This window comes from Bos indicus x Bos taurus, chromosome 5, assembly GCF_003369695.1.
Source record: "Bos indicus x Bos taurus breed Angus x Brahman F1 hybrid chromosome 5, Bos_hybrid_MaternalHap_v2.0, whole genome shotgun sequence".
Classification (NCBI taxonomy): domain Eukaryota; kingdom Metazoa; phylum Chordata; class Mammalia; order Artiodactyla; family Bovidae; genus Bos; species Bos indicus x Bos taurus.
This window is the reverse complement of record NC_040080.1, coordinates 23,346,395-23,368,632: the sequence shown is the minus strand read 5'-3', so window position 1 is coordinate 23,368,632 and position 22,238 is coordinate 23,346,395. Positions and strand designations below refer to the sequence as shown.

The following is a 22,238-nucleotide window of genomic DNA, read 5'->3' as shown; positions in this document are numbered from 1 at the left end:
TGATTCCAACTACTAAGGAACTGTCCAAGGACAGCCAAACAGAAGCCCAACCCACTCCTTCTGGCACATGTTCAGAGGAGTAGAGAAACCATAAAAGATGACTTCAGTTCTGGAGTTAACTCACATGCAAAATGTTTTTTTTCACTCAGAAGAACCCCATTCCCAGACTCCAATCTTTACATCTAGGAGAGAGGCTACTTATCCAGCTTTATTTGAGTCCAAGGTTAAGAGCACCTTGGAAGTGAGTCATTTCCTAGGCAGGTTGATAGGGAGTCTAGGGGTCCCCAAGGAGAGCGGGGTCTGGAATTCTCAAGGAGGAAGAAAAGACAAACTTTTTTTCTTTCTCCACATTCCTTAGGATTATATACCAATAATGTATCCTGCCTAAGGACAGTCTTTGGATTCAACCTTCTGTTATCTTAAAATGTTAATTATGGGAGTAGACCTGGTCTTTACAAGGATGTATCTTGCCTGAGGACCGTGTTATCTTAAAATGTACATTATGGGAGCAGGTCTGATGAGGTCTTTACAACCTCCAGATATTCTTTGGATTATATAACTTCATTGTTAACACTAGCAAGCAGGTACTCTTTCTGCCCCCTTCTGATGCCTATGTCAGAAGCTTTCTCTATCTCCTTTATACTTTAATAAAACTTTATTACACAAAAGCTCTGAGCGATCAAGCCTCGTCTCTGGCCCCAGATTGAATTCTTCTCCTCCGGGGGCCAAGAATCCTGGTGTATTCGCGTGATTCAACAACAACCTTTCAGAAGTATAAGACTCTGTAAGGAGCCTTCATAATACTTGCCTTTTTTCTATCTCTTTTGTCACATATGTCTGAATCCAATAAGATGAGAAGAGGCCAAACCAACACGCCTCCACAAACCTTAAGTTTTTTCACTGGCCTATTTTTAACTGGTTAATGCCCAAGTTCACATGTGAACCCTTATATATCAAATACAAAAGAGACAAAGCTCCACTGTCTTCTGTACAAAGAACACAGTAGGGAGATTATTTCAAAACCGAAAGCCCTGGGGCAGTTTCTGTTTGGATAACTCAATTTAGCCCTATCCTATCACCAAACAGGTTGAACCATGGATGTGATACTCTACTTAAACCCTTTCTCTTATTTCCCTTAATATCCACCTTCCAGAGCAGGAGATCAGACCTCCCACCGTGGGTGAGTGGAACGGTCCCTTCCCTACTGGACTGTTCTAATCGAAGACGAGGGCTCCCAGGGCCCTCTCGTGGCCAACGATCTTTACCTGATGTCCCGTTGAATGCACTGAGCATCTTGTGTGTCCCTGTCACCAGGCACACAGTTTTGGCCATGTTCCCTGGTGTCAGATCCAAACAGGTAATATCTCGGGCTTCCTCGGGGAGGGGACTAGACCACAGTGTGCTGCCGTTCATCCCCGAAAGGCACACGAGGACAGCAGGGGGTCTTGAGACACCTAAAAGCACACAAGAGACAGCAAAGGGAGGAAGCTAAGGAGATGAGAAGGAGATATGAGCAGGGGACCAGAAAACCTAAAGGACCTGTGTGCTCAGCTCCCTCCCGTATTTCTGGGGAAAAGGTCTGCGAACGGGGCACCTGTCACATCTGTGCAATACATCTCTCATGTAAGGTGAGCTGCCGTGACCTCCTCCAGGGACCTGTGCGCGCCTTCACTCTTACAACATGTCTATTGATATGTCTGTCACCTTGGTCCTGCTAAGCAGGGGTATCCTTAAGGCTAAAGCCTGTCACATTCATTTTTGCATCCTCAGTGCTTTGCAAAGCACCTGGCACAAAAAGCAGCCAACTGCTTTCTGAATAAAAGGAGCAAAATCAAGAACATGAAAAAGGAGTGGTTGGAAACAAAACAAACAAAAAACCCAGAAGGCAAGGTTATGCTCAAAAATTCAAGACTGATCGAGGGACTTCCCTTGTGCCCCAGTGGTTAAGACTCTGAACTTTCAATGCAGGTGGTGCAGGTTCGATCCCTGGTTGGGCAACTAAGATCCCACATGCTGCATGGTGTGGCCAAAAAACACGAAAATTAAGACCAATGTAGAATATGTGGAGAGAAGGGAGCAAAGTGCCTGAATTGTAATCACTGCTAGCAAATGCTGAGAGCAGAAAAAAATCTTTTTTAAAACTAAACCAGAAGATGACACATAGCGATATCAGGAGGTCCCCTGGTCTAGAGTTCCATGGACTCAGCTGATTTGGTCCCAGCAGGCAAGAATACTTGGGCAAACTTAGTACTGAGGTCCAAGGACAGCTGATAAAGGATAAACGCAGCTCACTTCTTTAACAAACAATCCTCTACATTAGGCAGCAACCCTATCAGAAGCATCGTGTTCTCTCTTGCCAGTTTCACATTCACTTTCAGGACGGGCAGACGGCCCAACTCACTTCCCCATTTCTGGCAACAGCTAATAAGGACTGGACATGTAAGTTTTACAGCTTCACTGTACCTAGTCCTTGAAACTGTTAATTAAATATATACAACCAAGGGGACTTACTGGGGGCGTGGAGTGGTTAAGACTCCAAGCTTCCACTGCAGAGGATACGGGTTCAATGCCTGGTTAGGGAAGGAAGATCCCACATGCCACATAATGTGGTCAAAAAATTGAAATAAACAAACAAGCTAAAAGCAAGTAACAAACTGGCTCACTCTTTCGGAACTTGTTGCTAGAAGCAGCAATTTACATGGTAAATTGTGGCAATACATGTTATCTCCCAGACTTCCCAGAGATTCTCTCATTAACAGACTTGGCTGTCCTTCCCTCTTCACGTCCCTACCAACTCCACATCAACTGTGACTCATCTTTTTCTGGGTGGTGATGGGTAAGCCCTTCTCTACCAGACCACAACTCCTTGAAGCAGAGACCACTCTCCTTGTTAGCTCAACAGAACCAGTGCAGCTCTATGTAAGGAGCACAGCAGGTCATATAAGAAACGCAGTCCTCCTCACATCCAGTGGCACAGATCTTTGAACCCACTGGCTGGGGTTACACGCACAGCAGTCTGACATAAGGGTCAAGGTCATGAACTCCCCAGAATCTCCAGGCTGTACAATTTGGATCCCAGTTCTACCACTGCCAGCTGTGGGGCTTCAGGCAAGCTCCTTCACCTCACTATGCCTCAGTTTTCCCCATCTGCAAATAGGGATAATAACATTAGTCTGACTTACAGGAACACTGAGGGACAAATCTATTCATAGTATGTATATACAACAGTACATAGCACATACAAAGTACCATGTGTTCACTTTATTATTATTTTTTATAATCTATAACCAAATCAGGCTGGTCCATCTTATGTCCAAACTCATGGCCTTACCACTGACTGAGTCCTGATATATAGCAAACCGTGCAAAATACCAAATGACTAAAAAAAAAAAAATCTCCAAAAAGTGAATGGGGCAAGTTTTTACTTCAAAAGCTGATCAATCATAAGCAGAAAAAATATATAATTAAAGTTCAACCATATAAGTCAATTTCTAGGCTAGAGGTTCTTCCCATAAAAAAAAAAAAATTATACCCAAATTGCTTCTACATATTGCACAAGCCCTGGGAAGATATTTCTAATGCTCTCTACAATGTACCTAAACTTTTAATTATTTATGAATGATTAAAAAGTAGCTAGGAGGTTGTGCGTACGTGCTCAGTCACTCAGTTGTGTCCAACTCTTTGTGATCCCATGGACTATAGTGGGGCCAAGCTCCTCTGCCATGGAATTTTCCAGGCAAGAGAAAATTTCTAGGCAATTTTCTCCTACTGAAGAGGGTTGCCATTTCCTCCTCCAGGGGATCTTCCCAACCCAGGGATCGAACCAGCATCTCCTAAACTGGCATCTCCTGTGTCTCGTGCATTAGTAGGCAGACTCCTGGGAAGTCCTAGGAGGGCGTTCTCTGCCTCCAACCATAGCTACTGTATCAGTTTACAGACTGCAGTTCAAATCCACTTAAATGAAGACGGCAGGACAAACCCAAAGGCCCCATGTACCTATACTGAAAATGTAACTTTTTTGTTTCTGCAGTTGACATGCATCAGCTGGGGTCCCCCAAAAAAACAGCCCACTCAAGTAGGGTAAGTTGTGAAGGTTTAATAAAGACATAAAGATGTGGTCAGGGTGTAGAGAAATCACAAAAGACAATACAGTCCCTCAGAACTGTGACCACTCCCAGGGCCCAAGAGATAGGGGAGGAAGGGAGTCTCAGAAGCCAGAAAAGGAAGGTCCGTAGGAGGACCACCTTGAGATAGACTGTGACCTCTGATCAAGGAGACCCAGCGGGGAAAGCCCAGGAAATAAATATCCTCTTGTTACTCTGCCTCTCCTCCAGCTTATGGCCTGTGCTCCCCACTGGCCAAACCTAATGGAAGCCTGCAGACTGGGGAACCTGCTGACTTAATGCATACGGGTCCACTTCTCATCCCTCAGGGAGTAGGACGGGGAGCAGAGACAGAGGAGCAAACAGATGGGGTTAGAGGAAAACACAAACACCCAGGCAAGACGTACATGCGTAAGGATATGTTAGAACACCAGTAAAAGCTTTCTTCCAGGGATGAGAGCCTATGTTTATGATCATCTAAGAGGCCTGGTAGAACTGACTCAGGGAAAATTCAAGCAACCTAAGCGCTGGTGCTATTCACGGCAGGCGTGTGGCCAAGAAACCTTGTCTCTGGATCTCAGGGTCGTCGCTGAACAGGGAGGCCACTGAAAGTGCCCTGCAGCTCTCACCTGCCATGACTTCTTCCAACAGGCATTATGTACAAGCTCTTGCGTGAACTTGGCTTATGTTTAATGCCCAGGGTTTCTAGCTGCCCTTAGTGAGAGGCACAGGCAGAAGTGGGTCTGTGTATCATATCATATCTAGGGATGACCAGTTTCATTGGGTACGAGGGATCGCCAAGGGCTTTCTCCTCACTGTAGACCCATCAGCTCACAATCCCAATGCCTCTCTTATCTCACACCCTCCAATCAACCAGCTCTTCCCACCCAGGCCTCCAAAATCCACCCTCTTACCGGCCGCGCTCCCGTTCCCTGCTGGTACGAAGGAGAGGAGCACATCTCGCAGGCCGTCTCCATTTACATCCGCCAGGTCCAACGGCGACAGGTCCCCACCTGATGGACACAAGAGGCACAGAGCCCTCAGCAAGTGACACAGGCCAGCGCCCTGTGCCAGGCTGGACAGGGAATGCGCCATAAAAACCAGGCAGATCTCAGCTCCTGGATGAGATACACAGACCCAGTTCTGCCTGTGCCTCTCACTAAGGACAGCTAGAATTTCTGGGCATTAAACGTAAGTCAAACATGAGAAGATTCTGGAAGGTGGAGAGAAGGCAGATCAGCTGGGGATGGTAAGCCCCGAGTAAGGACAATCTGGGGGTTCCCCTGGGCTTTCTTTGACCTCACATATCCCAGGCAGGGTGCTGCAGAAACTGGCACCCCAGAAATGCCAACAGGGACACATAGGAAGGCCCCAGAAAAGCTGGTCTCCAGCCAAAGGACAGGAAAGGTGCAGCCCAGCAAGACGAAGAAGTTTTCAACAATAACCATTCTACTCCAGGCAAAAACCACAGATAAAACTGTGGCCCCACCCAGGCCCACAGGACAGGCCAAATGGAAACCCTTTCTAAGTAACAAGGCCCCTCTCGCCCCAGGGTCATGTCAGAGAAGTCGGGTGAGGAGGCTGGACTCTCATCCTCGCCCAGCAGCACTCAGGCTTCCACACACAAGGGAAACCTAGAGTCCTTCCTCCACCAAGCATTCACGGGGCAGCCCCCCACCCCTGGTGTCCTCAGAGGCCTGGACTTCCTCGTCCACCGAGCAGTGACAAGGTAGGCAGCATCACCCCTCCACACACACACACACAGTGTGAGTCAGAGGCTGACTGTCAAATTCGGAGAGAATTCACACGTGGCTGGTGGAAGTGCAAACTGGTACAACCACTATGGAAAATGATTTAATATAAACTCCTAGATGTGTGGGCTTCCCGGGTGGCTCAGTGGTAAAGAATCTGCCTGCAAAGCAGGAGACACAGGTTTGATCCCTGGGTCAGGAAGATCCCCTAGAAAAAGGAATGGCTACCGACTCCAGTATTTTTTTTTTTTTTTCACTCCAGTATTCTTGCCTAGAGAATCCCATGGACAGGGAAGACTGGCAGGCTATAGTCCATAGAGCTGCGAAAGAGTCTGACACAACTAAAGCAACTCAGCACGCACGCATGCCTAGACATACAACACACCCTGCCAACCAGCAATTTCACTCCCAGGTTTATGCTCAAAGGAAATCCTTACATACTCCATCAGGAAACACATTCTGGAATCTTCTTAGTGGTACTGCTGCTGCTGCTTAGCTGCTAAGTCGTGTCCGACCTCTTTTGTGACCCCATGGACTGTAGCCCGCCAGACTCCTCTGTCCATGGGATATCCCAGGCAAGAATACTGCAGTGGGTTACCATTTCCTTCTCCAGGGTAGTGGTATTAATTTTTTTTTTTTTTGGTATTACTTACTTTTAAAAAATAGAAACCACCTAAATGCTCGCCAACAGTAGAATGGATCACTAAATCACAGGATATTCACACCACGGAAAATTAGTGGTGAAAATAAAGAAATTCTAGTGACAGTACATTGATAACAGATAAACCTCAAACATTTTCTTTAAATATGCTGAACAAAAAAGCAAGTCACAGAAGACTGCATGATTATATTTATATGACATTCAAAAACAAGCAAAATTAAAGGATGGATCATTTAGGGATACAAATCTATGTGGCAAAACTTTAAACACAAGGAAAGGAATACTTACAGGAAACTCAGGACAGCAGAACCCTTTGGTGGACAGAGGGGATAAGGTGAGGAGGTGAAGGACACATGGGGAATTATAAGGTCTATGTGCACAGACTTTTCTCGGCCTCAACCTCAGGTGATAAGATTGTTCTTTTCTCCTGCTATACAGAGAGCATCTTTCTTTCACCTGGGAGTTTCATCTCCTGCTTTTAGGAAGGCTCGAAGATCAGTGGCCCTCTTGCACCTGTTGCTGTTCAGACACCTTCAACATACAACAGCCAATCCGCCAAAGTGCCACAGTTGGGCTTGTGTGTTCTGAGCCCCTTCCGCCTGGTTCAGTTTACAAGAGACAGGACCACTCAATACTAACAGTTAGATGGGATCTCCAGACTTGATTCAGAGTAAGTTGTATTAAAGAAACCTGCTTTACCACCTAAGTGTCCATCGACAGCAATGGATAAAGTTAAGATGTGGTACACTGCTATATTCAAAGTGCATAACCAACAAGGATCTCAATAAAGATACAGCACATGGAACTCTACTCAAATTATGTGGCAGCCTGGATGGGAGGAGGGTGTGGGAGAGAATGGATACATCTGTAGATATGGCTGAGTCCCTTGGCTGTTCACCTGAAACTATTACAACACGTTAATTGGTTATATATCCTGATACACAACAAAAAGTTTAAAAAGAAAAGATATATACCCTGTATACAAATATGCATGCTGCTACTGCTAAGTCACTTCAGTCGTGTCCGACTCTGTGTGACCCCATAGATGGCAGCCCACCAGGCTCCCCCATCCCTGAGATTCTCCAGGCAAGAACACTGGAGTGGGTTGCCATTTCCTTCTCCAATGCATGAAAGTGAAAAGTGAAAGTGAAGTCGCTCAGTCGTGTCTGACCCTCTGCGACCCCATGGACTGCAGCCCACCAGGCTCCTCCGTCCATGGGATTTTCCAGGCAGGAGTACTGGAGTGGGGTGCCATTGCCTTCTCCGATTACAAATATGCATACATATATACAATGGAATGCTACTCAGTCATAAAAAAAATGAAATTTGCTATTTGCAGCAACATGGATGGACCTGGAGGGTATTATGCTAAATGAAATAAGGCAGACAAAAGACAAATACTGTTCAGGATCACTTATATGTAGAATCTGAAAAATACAACAAAACAGTGACTATAACAAAAAAAGAAGCAGACTCACAGCTACAGGGAACAAACCAATGGTTACCAGTAGAAGGGCAGAGCAACACAGATTTTTTTAAAAGAGGTTATTATGGGATTATAAGAAACTACAGGTGAGAAACTTCTGAAAACTGTAGAGCACCATAAAATTTAAAGACTCTTTCCTTCAATAAAAAATATAATTAAAATAAAAAGTAAAGAAACCTGCTCCAAAATGAGTCAAATAGCCAGAATTACTTGGGTAGCACCATTCCAACCATTAAGAGCAGGAAAAAAAAGTTACTGCAAGAAAGCAACCCTCTTTTTCTGGAAAAAAAATTATTTCATAAACAACAGTGTCCTACTGCAAAGCACAGGGAACTATACTCAATACCCTATGATAGCCCACAGTGGAAAGAATCTGAAAAAGAAGCTATAGATATAGATACAGCTGGGTCACTTTGCTGTAGGGCAGGAACTAATGCAACATTGTAAGTCAACTATGAAAGTGAAACTGTTATTCCTTCTGTCATGCCCAACTCTTTGTGACCCCATGAACTGTAGCCCACCAGGCTCCTCTGTCCGTGGGATTCTCCAGGCAAGAATACTGGAGTGGGCTGCCATTTCCTCCTCCAGGGAATCTTCCCCACCCAGGGATTGATCCCAGGTCTCCTGCACTGCAAGCAGATTCTTTACCCTCTGAGCCACCAAGGAAGCCCCCCAAATCAACTATATTTCAATAAAAAACTAAATTTTAAAAAAGTATTCGAAAATTCAATTGAGACTGGGCTTCCACAATCAGCGACCGCCCAAGTGCCCTACAGGAGCCCTACAAGGCCTCTGGCCTGGCCAGGACGGGAGCTTTACTTTGTGAATCCTCCTTCCCCCGGCTCTGCCCTCCCCTGATCGAGCCTCAGCTGCACATCTGGAGCCCAGCAAACCAGGGCTTTCTCCTCTCTGTGTCCAAATAAGACCTTCCCCCAGTAGAAACACAGCCAGCCATCCTCCCAAGATTTTGGAACCATAGCGATCCATCTTTTTGTCTCATGTCCAACCTTAATTTCCAAACCGTCTCTGCACACAGCAAGAGAAATGGTAGGTGACAACGCGTTAACATGTAAAGACTTGAAAGAAATTTTCAGTGTCATCAGGCACTTTCCAGAATGACACGCGATGGAGTTTTACAGACTGAAACCCCCCCACCCTACCCCCTCCAGCCGCTTACCTCCCTGGGGACCCAGGTGGCGGCTCCACGTGCTGTGCAGGTCTCGGGGGGGACAGGGGATCAGGAAAGCACACACGAGCACTAGGACCATGGAGACCACCAGCATCAGCAGAAAGACGGATGTGCGCACACAGGACACGACGGAGGAGGCTGCCTTCTGCTCCAGGGCCCCCAAGGGCTCCAAGGGGTACCCCTCGGGGGTAACCTCGGAGAGACGTGGCTTCCCAGCCCCTGCAACCTCGGCATCCGAGTCGGGCTCCGGTGCCTCCCCCAGTGGGCTCTTCCCGTTCTTGACCCCTCCGTTCTTCTGCTGCAGGTTAAGCACCAGATCATCTTCACTCTCATCGCTGTCGGCCTGTGTGAGGGGGTCATACTCCCCCAGGTCCGGGCTTTTCTTCCCTGAAAAGACAGAAACCCAGACGGTCAAAGGGGACTTGCAAGGAAGACCCCTCAGTCAACACATGGAAACTGGAAACACCTAGGAGAACACACAGAACAGAACAGGTCTAGGCTGATAAGCCTGGACCGCGGAGCCATCTATAAAAACAGATGCCAGTGAAAGGGGGAAAGGATGGGGGAGAAAAAGAAAGAAAATCACAGTGTTCTGGAACAGGGCTCCCCAACAGAGAACTGGGTCACACAGCAGGAGGCAAGAGGTGGGTGAGCAAGTAAAGCTCCATCTGTATTTATAGCCATTCCCCATCACTCAGCTTCCCCTGTGGCTCAGCTGGTAAAGAACCCCCCTGTCAATGCAAGGGATGCGGAATCCCTGGGTTACGAAGATCCCCTGGAGAAGGGAATGGCAACCTGCTCTAGTGCTCTTGCCTGGGAAATCCCATGGACAGAGGAGCCTGGCAGGCTACAGTCCATGGGGTTGCAAAGAGTCAGACGTGACTGGGCGCTCGTGCACACGCGCACATACACACTCCGTCACTCAAATCACTGTCTGAGCTCTGCCTTCTGTCAAATCAGCGGCGGCATTAGATTCTTATAAGAGTGTGAACCCTACTGTAAACAGCCCATGAGAGGGATCTAGTATTCCACCAGACCAGTCCCTGGTGCCAAAAAGGTTGGGCACTGCTGTTCTAAAATTATCACTTTCATGAATTTAAGAACATTCAAAAAGAAATAGAAAATAGCTAACTTCAAATACTAGTTTTTTTTAAAAAGTTCTGTTAGTTTGTGTGATTCTCAGTAACGAAACGACCATGGCTCTTCCATGGATCTTGCATACACCTAATGTGTATATTTCCTTTGATTTTCATAGAGTGGTAATGTTCCAATCTGTCCCATGACTCCTCTAAACTTTTAGAACCATTGTTCTCTGCACACCGCTCCTCACAGGCCAATATGTGTGACTTCCCAGTAGTTTCTGGGCTTCGCAGGTGGCGCTAGTGTTAAAGAACCCTCCTGCCAATGCAGGAGACATAAGAGACTCGGGTTCAATCCCTGAGTCGGGAAGATACCCTCTAGGAGGAAATGGCAACCCACTCCAGTATTCTTGCCTCTGTCCGTGGACAGAGGAGCCTGGTGGGCTACAGTTCATAGGGTCCCAAAGAGTCAGACACAACTGAAGCGACTTAGCACAAAACTGTTTCTACAGAAACCACGAAGAAAGTCAAATGCTGAAAGTCACCTGGAGACATCTTACCAAAAAAGTTTTGAGAATCTTCCTGAGAGTCTAACACCCTTTCAGTGCATGTTTCAGTAAACAGTGGTTACCTGAAAATTGCTATTCTGATCCTGCAGGCTGGGAGTGGTGGAATCTAGCAGGCATGTGGAGATGGAGGACTTGTCTTGACACTAGTTTACACAATAAGCACCCCAGTTTTATTTAGACCGTGTCTTTGCTGGGGTGGCAGGAGGCGGACATTTATGAGGGTAGAGGGGGTTAAACCTTCCTCCTCCCAAGCCGCCCCCTGCTCTAAGTGCCAGCAACTGGAGGAGTTTATGCCTTTATTTCAGGCTTATTATGGTTGTTTAGTCACTAAGTCGTGTCCAATTCTTTTGCAACCCTATGGACTGTAGCCCACCAGGCTCCTCTGTCCATGGAATTTCCCAAGCAAGAATACTGGAGTGGGTTGCCATTTCCTTCTCCAAGGGATCTTTCCAACCCAGGGATTGAAACTGTGTCTCCTGCATTGCGTCTCCTGCATTGGCAGGCAGATTCTTTACCAATGAGCCACTGTTATGAGGATTAAATAATACATGCATGGTTCTCGGTGCTGACGTGAGAGTCAAGCTCAATAAATTTCAGCTTCTGTTATTACTGTTGGTATTCTATCTCTCCTCTGCCCTCACCCCATCTCCTCATCCCCAGGTTAAATATCTCTACCTCTTCAACCCATTACTTGAAGAAGCATTATTTCAGGTGTCCATGACACCCCGGTCCCTCTCCTCTGGACACAACATGTCCATGCTCTTCAAAGGACAGTTCCCAGACCTGAATATGGTCCCAGGGGTGCAGTCTGACCAGGGGAGGGCAGAGGGGCCACTACAATTCAAAACCTGTAACTAGGATCAAACCAGTCAATCCTAAAGGAAATCTACCCTAAATATTCATTGGAAAGACTGACACTGAAGCTGAAGTTCCAATACTTAGGCCACCTGATGCAAAGAGCTGACTCACCGGAAAAGACCCTGATGCTGGGAAAGACTGAAGGCAGGAGGATAAGGGGGCGACAGAGGATGAGATGGTTAGATAGAATCACTGACTCAATGGACATGAATCTGAGCAAACTCCGGACATAGTGGAAAACAGGGAAGGCTCACATACTGTAGTCCATGGGGTCACAAAGAGTTACAACTTAGCAACTGAACAGCAACCACTACCACCTAGGATCAGGCCAGCTTTCTTGGTCATCCCATCACTGATTCAGCTAAAACTGATTCAACAACTGATTCAACTAAAACTCCAAAGCACTTTCTACATATGCTCAAGCCATCCTACAATTACATGATTTTTAGCATCAAGTGAAAAATGCAGCATGAACACTAACTGAATTCCATTTTCCTAGTCAGTTTCCAGCATGCAACAAATACGGCCTAAAACAGCATCTCTGCCAAAGTGAAATTATGACTGTAATACTAGTGAAAAAAACAGTTTAAAGGAAATCCATTTTCATTTTATGATATACTATCACAGGGAAGAAGAGAACTTGACTGCAAATGCTGCAGAGACTTGTACAAATTCTTTAATAAATCTATAAATTACAAGCATTGTTTGAAAATCAAAGCCTCTGTCGAACTGGTCCCTCTAAAAAGATTATGTGCTGCTAGTTAACGATGGCAAAGGATGACCTTTCTGTCAGTCTCTCCCTAAAACCAGAGGGGAAGAAAAAGAAACAAAAATAGAAAAAGAATAAAAAAGGAAACAGCCACATCCCCAAACTGTAATTTATGAAAAGTCGTTGCCAAAGGCAGTGAAACTTGCATCCAACTGAGGAAGTATATTAAGAATAGGGACATACATCTCAGGTCTCCAGCAAGGAGCCGAGTTCACGCAATTAATAATAGTGATGACATGGAGGACCAGTGGAAATGTACTAAGAGCTACTATGCCAGGCACTGGTCCATGCGCTTACAGGGGTTAACGCATTTAATCCTCACAACCACCCCAGGAGGTAGGTGCCATTATTATCCCCACTTTATCAACAAGAAGATTAAAATATAAAGAGGTCAGTTGCCTGAGATCACAGAATTAACAAGAAAAGCCAGGATTCAACATCAGGCAATTTGATTAGAATCCACGGCTCTAACCAATCAGTTGTGCTGCCTCCCTCGTTCCCCAGATATAAAGCCAAACCAAATAATCTTTTGCTCAGAAAGACAAAGCGTGGGGGTCCCAGAAGCATCAATGAGCCTCATTCAACACCACAGTGTGAACAGCCAAGATAAGACTGAAGAAGAAAGAGAACGAGCTTTTCTCTTTACAAGAAGCAGGCTGGCAGTGCCGCAGGTTAGAAAAGGTAACATTGGCAGTTCTCAAGGGGCGGATTTTTTTGGACAGTGTGGGTCCAATCAGGAGACAGAAACCAGCCACTAATTCAAACAGGACAGTTTCATGCAGAGACTGATTAAACAGTGAAAGGAAAGTAAATATAAACCTGGGAAGAGAAATCCAAAAGGTATCCTGGAATGGGGAGACTGTAGCCCAGAAGAAGAATTGGAATTTAAAGGGTCCAGATCCACGTTTACAGATCAGACAACAAAAGCGAACGTGGAGCTCAGGGTCAATAAACTGACAACTGGCACAAGTAACAAGGGACTTCCCCAAGGGCTTACAGTGTAAAGAATCGGCCTGCAATGCAGGAGACACAGGAGAGTCGGGAAGATCTCCTGGAGGAGAGAATGGCAACCCACTCCACTATTCTTGCCTGAAAAACCCATGGACAGAGGAGGCTGGTGGGCTACATCCATGGGGTCGCAGAATCGGACATGACTGATCATGCATGCACAATAAGAAACAAAGAAGTAAATGCTAAACCAGCATTCTGAGGCCCTGCGACAGATGCCAGCCTGTGACGAAAGCAACATCCACAAAGGAAGAGCGCTGGTGGGAAAGGGATTTGAGTTGACAGCCTAGCTTAGGTTCCAGCCTCAGCTGCCCAAATTCATTCGGCCTCTGCCCACCAGTCAGCCAATAGCTGGCTGTAAAACAGCCGCCCATCCAAATACGAATAGAAATGAGAACACAGCCATCATTAGTACTCAGTCCATAAGCTACTGCAAAGTTCTACAAACACTCAAGAAAGAAATTACAACAAAACCCAGCAAACAAAAACCCAGCTACAGAACAAATGCTGGACAAGTGATACCACGAAATGGAAGAAATAGTGAACAGATACTTCCCCCTAGAATCCAAGAAATTGAAGCAATTGCCTTCTCTGAAATAAGGGCTCATGGAAAAACAGAACATTTCTAAGAAGAAATGATGATTCAACAGAGAAGATGTAAAGTAAACAAGGAGGACTCAAGAAAATGATGGAAGGAAAGAATAAAACAATCTTACAAAGGATATCCTTATTGGGATTGGCAAAAAGAGCTGAAAGGCTGAAAAGAGCATCAGAGATGTAAAGGTTAGACTGTGAAAATCAAGCAAGATGAAACAGAAATAACAAGGGCTCAAAGTTTTGAGCACTTACTATACTCTCTTTCAAGCCTTTTAACTGCCTTAGCTCAGTAAATTATCATAGCAACTCTTTGAGGCAGACACAATTTTATCTCCATTTTAAAGACGAGGAAACTGAGGTTTGGAAGTTTAAGGCCCATAGTTAAACAGCAAATAAGCAATAGTACAAGGATTCAGTCCCAGGCAGTGTGGCTTGAAGGCTGTACTATCTCGGCACTTCATAAGAAAAACAGCAAGGTATTTAAAAGGACTAGAAAGAAAAGGACAGATACAGAGGATAAAAGTGATCCAATCACGTAACTGAAGAAGAAAATAGAAAAGAGAATGGAACCAAAAATTATTTAAAAGACATACGAATAAAGCTCCTGCAGTTAAGGGTTAGTTGCTCAGTCATGTCCAACTCTCTGGGATCCCATGGACTGTAGCCCACCAGCTTCCTCTGTCCATGGGATTCTCCAGGCAAGAATAGTAGAGTGGGTTGCTGTGCCCTTCTCCAGGAGATCCTCCCAACCCAGGGATCGAACCCAGGTCTCCTGCATTGCAGGTGGATTCTTTATAATTTGAGCCAGCAAGGAAGCCCATACGAAAAAGGTTCCTACAGGAGAGCAAGACCTGAAACTGCAGAATAAGGTGTCCACTGAGTCTCAAGAAAAACTGATACAGAGCAATCAATACTGAAATATATCCTAGTAAAGGCAAAGAACTTCAAGGACAAAGACAGAATCCTATGAGCAGCCAGTCAGTCCAAGAGAAAAAAAGCAAGTCACGAATGGTGGGAACAAAAATCAGGCTGACTTCTCCACAGCAAAACACATTACTAAATGACAGTGTGGCAATATGGAAAAATCCTCAAAGAAAGAAAATGAGACCGCAAAATCCAAGAACTGACCCAGACATGATATTTCTGAAGTACAGAGGCAAGCACAAAAGATCACACACGCTTTCTTTAAGGGATCACAGATTACAACCAGTGCTTGGCTAAATTACAGAGGAAAATAAATATTGACTTTTTTACTATTAATATGTATTTTTCCAGAACGTGCAAAAACAACCTTCCACTTAATTACAGCAAGTTTCAATTACAGAAGTCCTAAGTAAAATATTTTTTCTATCTATTCACAGAAAAAGAGTGAAATATATAGTACATCACTTGCCTAAAGTTACACTCAGGCTGAGGAGTAACATCCAATCCATGCTTCAAAGCTAGGGAACTTTACCAACATCTTGTCTGCTGATTTCAGCCACCACCCACATTTTTAGTCAATGAAAGGTTTTCAGAAAATAAAGAGAGGACACTGATTTCAGAATGTGCTTAGACTCTCAGTTGTGTCCAACTCTTTGCAACCCCTGGACTGTGGCCTGCCAGGCTCCTCTGTCCAAGTGGGTTGCCATTTCCTTCTCCAAGGAATCTTCCTGACCCAGGAATAAAACCTGTGTCTCTTACATCTCCTGCATTGCCAGGTGGATTCTTTACCACTAGTCTCACCTGGGAAGCCCAATTTCAGAATGCTGCTGCTGCTGCTGCTGCTAAGTCACTTCAGTCGTGTCCGACTCTGTGCGACCCCATAGATGGGAAGCCCACCAGGCTCCCCTGTCCCTGGGATTCTCCAGGCAAGAACACTGGAGTGGGTTTCCATTTCCTTCTCCAATGCATGAAAGTGAAAAGTGAAAGTGAAGTCGCTCAGTCGTGTCTGACTCTTCGCGACCCCATGGACTGCAGCCCACCAGGCTCCGCCGTCCATGGGGTTTTCCAGGCAAGAGTACTGGAGTGGGGTGCCATTGCCTTCTCCGAATTTCAGAATACATCAGTGTAAATAAGCTTCCCACGACTGTCACTTTTAGAAAGACAGAGGATGCTGGGCAAATAGCAATCCAAAAACGAGACAGAGGAAAATATCAATAGGAAAGAGATGCAACTGTACCAGCCCCAAGTGTTTTCAGGAAAACATACTATAGTGTGTCCTACTCTGTGACATGCACTATACTTTACACAGACTTTCGCCTACACTCTACTGTAGCTAAAGGTAAATCACTTCCATCATGAATTAGTTTATCCAAGGGCACAGAATCATTCCATGTTACACATAATAAAGCAAACCATTACAATAACATTATGCTCTTCTATTCCCTTCAGTGTTTGACCTTTAAACTTTTAAATGGACTAAAAATATATATTCTTAAGAGATAAGATGCCCCACCAGCTGCTTTATGAATCTCACATTGTCCTTCTGTTACTAATTAACTGCATTCTATGCATGTCGGCCAAACGTCTTTCCATCTTGAGCTTGATGAAAGGATATGCAACTGAAAACATCCCAGGGACTGCTCTTTCTTCACCAGGTTGATGGACACTGGCCATGAGCACATTACATCAGGCCTCCCTCCAGTTACCACATTTGTAAAGATCATACTGCTGCTGCTGCTGCTAAGTCGCTTCAGTCGTGTCCAACCTTGTGCGACCCCATAGACGGCAGCCCACCAGGCTCCCCTGTCCCTGGGATTCTCCAGGCAAGAACACTGGAGTGGGTTGCCATTTCCTTCTCCAATGCATGAAAGTAAAAAGTGAAAGTGAAGTCGCTCAGTCAGGTCTGACTCTTGGCAACCCCATGCACTGCAGCCCACCAGGCTCCTCCGTCCATGGGATTTTCCAGGCAAAAGTACCAGAGTGGGGTGCCATTGCCTTCTCCAGATCATGGTGCTAATGATGAAGATAATAATGCCTGACACTTACTGAATAATTAACATATATCAAAGGTCAACAAACTTCTTAAGCACATCCATCTCTTTAACTATCCCAAATAACCCTACTGTATGGCTAACAGTGAAAGGTTCCATAATAATATTATTAGTACATATGAAGAAACTAAAGGTTAAAGAGAATCTGATAAAGAGTGGATTAATCCAAGTTGGTCTCATGCTCTTCACCACCATTCTGTTCTGCTTCCTTACACATAAAAATAGTAAGGATGTCATTGTGGTGATTTTGCAATATCTACAAATATCAAATTATTCGTACACCTGAAACTAATACATCAATGATATTATACATTGATTATACATCAATGATACTCAATGTAAGAAAAGAAAAAAACAGTGAGGATGTTAACTAAAGTAACATGATACAGTAGCCAAAACAGGATAACAGCTTCACAGACCCAACTATAGAGTACCCAAAAAGGGCTTTCAGAAAGCAACTTCCATCTAATATAAAAGCTAACAGTTGTATTTGTGGTAGAAGGGAGAAAGGGTAAGAGGGAGAAAAGCAAAAGCATGAGAAAAAACCCCCTAAGACCCACATCACCTAAAAAAACATACAGCCTTTGTACCTGGGCCTAGACTCAACATTCGAAAAAGGAACATCATGGTATCTGGTCCCATCACTTCATGGTAAACAGATGTGGAAAAAGCGGAAATGGTGTTAGATTTCATTTGGGGCTCCAAAATCACTGTGGACAGTGACTGTAGCCATGGAATTAAAAGACACTTGCTCCTTGGAAGAAAAACTATGACAGCGTGTTAAAAAGTTGAGACACCACTTTGCCGACAAACATCTGTGTAGTCAAAGCTATGGTTTTTCCAGTAGTCATGTATGGATGTGAGAGTTGAGCCATAAAGAAGGCTGAGCACCGCAGAATTGATGCTTTTGAACTGTGGTGTTTGAGAAGACTCTTGAGAGTCCCTTGGACAGCCAACAGATCAAACCAGTCAATCCTAAAGGAAATCAATCCTGAATATTCATTGGAAAGACTGATGCTGATCCAGTACTATGGCCGCCTGATCGAAGAACTGACTCATTGGAAAAGACCCTGATGCTGAGAAAGATTGAAGGCAGGAGGAGAAAGGCAACGACAGAGGATGAGACAGTTGGACCCATCACCAACTCAATGAACATGAGTTTGGGTAAGTTCCGGGAGTTGGGATGGACAGGGAAGCCTGGCGTGCTGCAGTCCATGGGTCACAAAGAGCTGGACACGACTTAGCGACTGAACAACAACAGCCTGGACCTCAAAGTGTCGAGAGTACCTGAGTGCTCAGGGCCCTACTGCCGTCCACACACACAGGTCCAGGACCAGACTGTGCTTCCCCCACCTGGTCAGCTGACACACTTACTGCATCTGAATACTCCAGGAGCAACGATGAAGCCTCAGCATGCAAAACAGCTCAAGAGTTTCAAAAGCAAGATTTTTTGTTTTGCATTTCCAGCCTTTGAGAATGACAATTAGCTATATGAGAGGGGGCGAGGGGCTTCCCTTGTGGCTCAGCTGGTAGAGAATCTGCCTGCAATATAGGAGACCTGGGTTCGATCCCTGTGTTGGGAAGATCCCCTAGAGGAAGGAAAGGCTACCCACTCCAGTATTCTGGCCTGGAGAATTCCATGGACTGTACAGTCCATGGGGTCGAAAAGAGTTGGACACTACTGAGCAACTTTCACTTCACTTCACTTCAGAGGGGGCGCGAGGGGGGAAAAGAATCTAAAAGAAAAGGAGAAACAAAGCTAAATATGTCTGACATCCCATTACCCCTTAGGAGGATATCTATGCTATGCTATGTAGGCGTGCTCAGCCATGTCTGACTCTTTGTGACCCCATGGACTACAGCCTGCCAGGTGCCTCTGTCCATGGGATTCTCCAGGCAAGAATACTGGAGTGGGTTCTCATTTCCTCCTCCAGGGGATCTTCCCAACACAGGGATCGAAGCCGAGTCTCCTGAGTGGAGTCTTTATCACTGCATCACCTGAGAAGCCCATGGGAGGACACTACCCTACACTAAGGATATATACGGCTACTCTCTTCAAAATAAATCCTGCAGGTTAAGGGTTATCCCCATTCTATTCCAGTGTTACATACACACTCCAACAGAGAGATCAACGTTCCTTCCAAAGTTATAATGAGACCATGTGCAAAGAAAAAGTGTCTGAAGTCATGAAATCTGGGGACAGAAATGCAAATTCATATCAAATTCACAACCAACCCAGTGTCAGCTGTGGCACAGTATAGCAGACTGGAAACTCCTTGAGAACAGGGACCCTCCACTGGGTATCCGCCAGACACCCAACCAGCCCTTTCTACCCATGCTGGGCAAGCAGCTGCGTTTCTCACTAACAACTTACCAGCAAACAAACAGTTTATAGTTTAATGTTTAAAATGTATTTAGGTGGGACTTCCTTGATAGTCCAGTGGTTAAGACTTTGCCTTCCAACGCAGGGGGTGTAGGTTTGATCCCTGGTCGGGGAGCTAAGATCCCCCATGCCTCACAGCCGAAAGAAAAAAAAAAAAACCAAAACATAAAACAGAAGCAATACTGTAACAAATTCAATAAAGACTTTAAAAATGGTCCACATCAAAATAACAACAAACATATTTAGATAAAAGCATAAATTTTTCTAAAGCCTTAAAATCTAAAATGTATTTGAGCAGAATAAATATACTTTTATTAAAATAGCAAGTTTCTAGCAGGACAGTTCCATTCTGGAGGTTTAAAAGGAAAACCAAAACCTTGGAGCTGTTGCCCCCAAGTACTGAATTAGCTCTGACTTCACCACTAGTGCCTCCTTAAAAGAATATTCCATCCATTATCTGCAACTTACCGGTGCAAATAAATTATCCTCATAAATGCTCAGGCTTGAGAGCCTGAGGCTGAACAAGTGGAACCCAAGGCCCAGAATCTAAAGTCAGAAGACCCCCCATGTTCAAGTCCAGGCTTTTCCTATGCTGTTTGTGCGACCCTGGACAAGTCAATTTGACAGATAATTAATTTTTTAGAAGGGGAAATACCTGTTCCACCTACCTCACCGCAGCATCAATGTTGTCATTAAATGGGGAGGCTGCTCCAAAGGGGTCACTCGCCATCCTGCCGCCCTCTTGCCCCCAACCCCCTGTCCAGCCCAAGACGGAAAGAGCTGGAGACCCTCCCGTAGGTCCTTCGCGGCGCTCGGGAAAGGATGCTAACCTCATCGCCCTCCCCTGGGGACGGCGGCGACGCGCGCCCTGACATCCGCCGCCGCCGCAGCGCCAGGCCACCATCCCGGCGCGCCTTCAGGGTCCTTCCCCCAGCGTTTCCCAGGTTCGCCCCGCGCCGGCAACCTCCGACCCGCCAGGCGCCTCTTTTGCCCCCTGGTGGCGCGTGGACCCCAGCCCGCGGGGGGCTGCACCGTCTCGCCTCCGCGCGCCTGCAGCTCCGCTCGGGCTGGAGCCAGACTCCGATAGGCTTCGCCCCCGGGAGCCTGGAGTCCCCACCCCCCCAAGTCCGGCGTGGGCGGGGTGGTCGCGAGGTTGCAGCTTACCGGGGAGCTTGAGCGCCCTGGACAGCACGGTCGCCATGGTGGAGGCCCCGGTGCGCGTGCGCGCGCTCGCGTCCTGCCGGGAAGTGTAGTTCGCAGTCGAGGTGCGCGGGGCCGGGACCTGAAAAGGTGGGAGCCGGGCGGCGTGGCAGGGCCTGGAGGAGGCGTCCGCTGCCGCCTCCGCGCCCACGTGCGCGCTCCTGCCCCTCCACCCCGCCCCCTCCGGGACAGATGCCTTACTGGGCAGGTCACGTCACCGCGCTGAGCCTCACTCTCCTCCTCCGTGAAATGGGGATCTGATACAGCCCACTGCTTGCAGTGAGCACGGAATGAGATAATAGATAGGAGGCAAGGGTTGTGAAATACGCCTGGGCTTTGGAGTCAGACGGGTTTGAATTCCGCCCACATCCCTCGCAGGGCAAGTCACTTGTATGACTAAGCTTCAGCTTGGATATGGAGATAATAGCACCTACTTCAGGAGCATATTGTGAGGATGATATTACATAATCTATTTAAAACACGTAGCACACAGCAGGCACCTAGTAAGTGTTTCTCTACGTTTCTCAGGTTAAAGGCGAGGTTTCCCCTGGAGCTCTAAGCTTCATCTCTGGTTACCAGTTCTTTACAGGGATCCACTCAGCACCCTACCCCGCAGCTTCCAGCTTGAAAGGTCTAAGAACGCAAGATCAGACCTGTTTCTTCCCCTCAGGCACCAAGAGGTAGGCATTTTAGTCCAGGAATGCTGAAGACATTATTTATCTTAGAACTGAAGCAGACCTTAGAGACTTCATGTTTTACTAAAGAGAAAACTGAGATCTATAAAGGTGATGTGACTTGCTGCTGCTGCTGATAAGTCACTTCAGTCGTGTCCGATTCTGTGCGACCCCATAGAGGCAGCACACCAGGCTCCCCCCATCCCTGGGATTCTCCAGGCAAGAACACTGGACTGGGTTGCAATTTCCTTCTCCAATGGATGAAAGTGAAAAGTGAAAGGGAAGTCGTTCAGTCTGTCCGACTCTTTGCGACCCCATGAATCGCAGCACGCCATGCCTCCCTGTCCATCACAAACTCCCGGAGTTCACTCAGACTCACATCCATCGAGTCAGTGATGCCATCCAGCCATCTCATCCTCTGTCATCCCCTTCTCTCCTGCCCCCAATCCCTCCTAGCATCAGAGTCTTTTCCAATGAGCCAACTCTTCGCATGAGGTGGCCAAAGTACTGGAGTTTCAGCTTCAGCATCGTTCCCTCCAAAGAAATCCCAGAGCTGATTTCCTTCAGAATGGACTGGTTGGATCTCCTTGCAATCCAAGGGACTCTCAAGAGTCTTCTCCAACACCACAGTTCAAAGGAATCAATTCTTCGGCGCTCAGCCTTCTTCACAGTCCAACTCTCACATCCACACATGACCACAGGAAAAACCATAGCCTTGACTAGATGGACCTTTGTTGGCAAAGTAATGTTTCTGCTTTTCAATATGCTATCTAGGTTGGTCATAACTTTCCTTCCAAGGAGTAAGCATCTTTTAATTTCATGGCTGCAGTCACCATCTGCAGTGATTTTGGAGCCCAGAAAAATAAAGTCTGGCACTGTTTCCACTGTTTCCCCATCTATTTCCCATGAAGTGATGGGACCAGATGCCATGATCTT

At 46.2% G+C, this 22,238-nt stretch overlaps 1 protein-coding gene across 3 annotated transcripts in view; it reads right to left on the bottom strand.

The window, feature by feature from the left end:
- The window catches only part of FAM234B (family with sequence similarity 234 member B), a 40,415-nt gene extending 19,461 nt beyond the window's left edge, over positions 1 to 20,954 (bottom strand). Inside the window, exons 1-5 of one of the 3 annotated variants that reach the window (XM_027541385.1) lie at positions 20,830 to 20,954; positions 20,593 to 20,710; positions 9,179 to 9,577; positions 5,018 to 5,116; positions 1,266 to 1,454 (exon numbers count right to left, since the gene is read on the bottom strand). In XM_027541385.1, coding sequence (XP_027397186.1) covers positions 1,266 to 1,454; positions 5,018 to 5,116; positions 9,179 to 9,577; positions 20,593 to 20,629 — 724 coding nt within the window. In that variant the 5' untranslated portion in view covers positions 20,630 to 20,710; positions 20,830 to 20,954. Of the gene's footprint in view, positions 1 to 1,265; positions 1,455 to 5,017; positions 5,117 to 9,178; positions 9,578 to 20,096; positions 20,530 to 20,592; positions 20,711 to 20,829 lie in introns of those variants that run through there. The other 2 variants (XM_027541383.1, XM_027541384.1) reach the window with 2 other exon arrangements.
- Between the last annotated feature and the right edge of the window lie 1,284 nt (positions 20,955 to 22,238).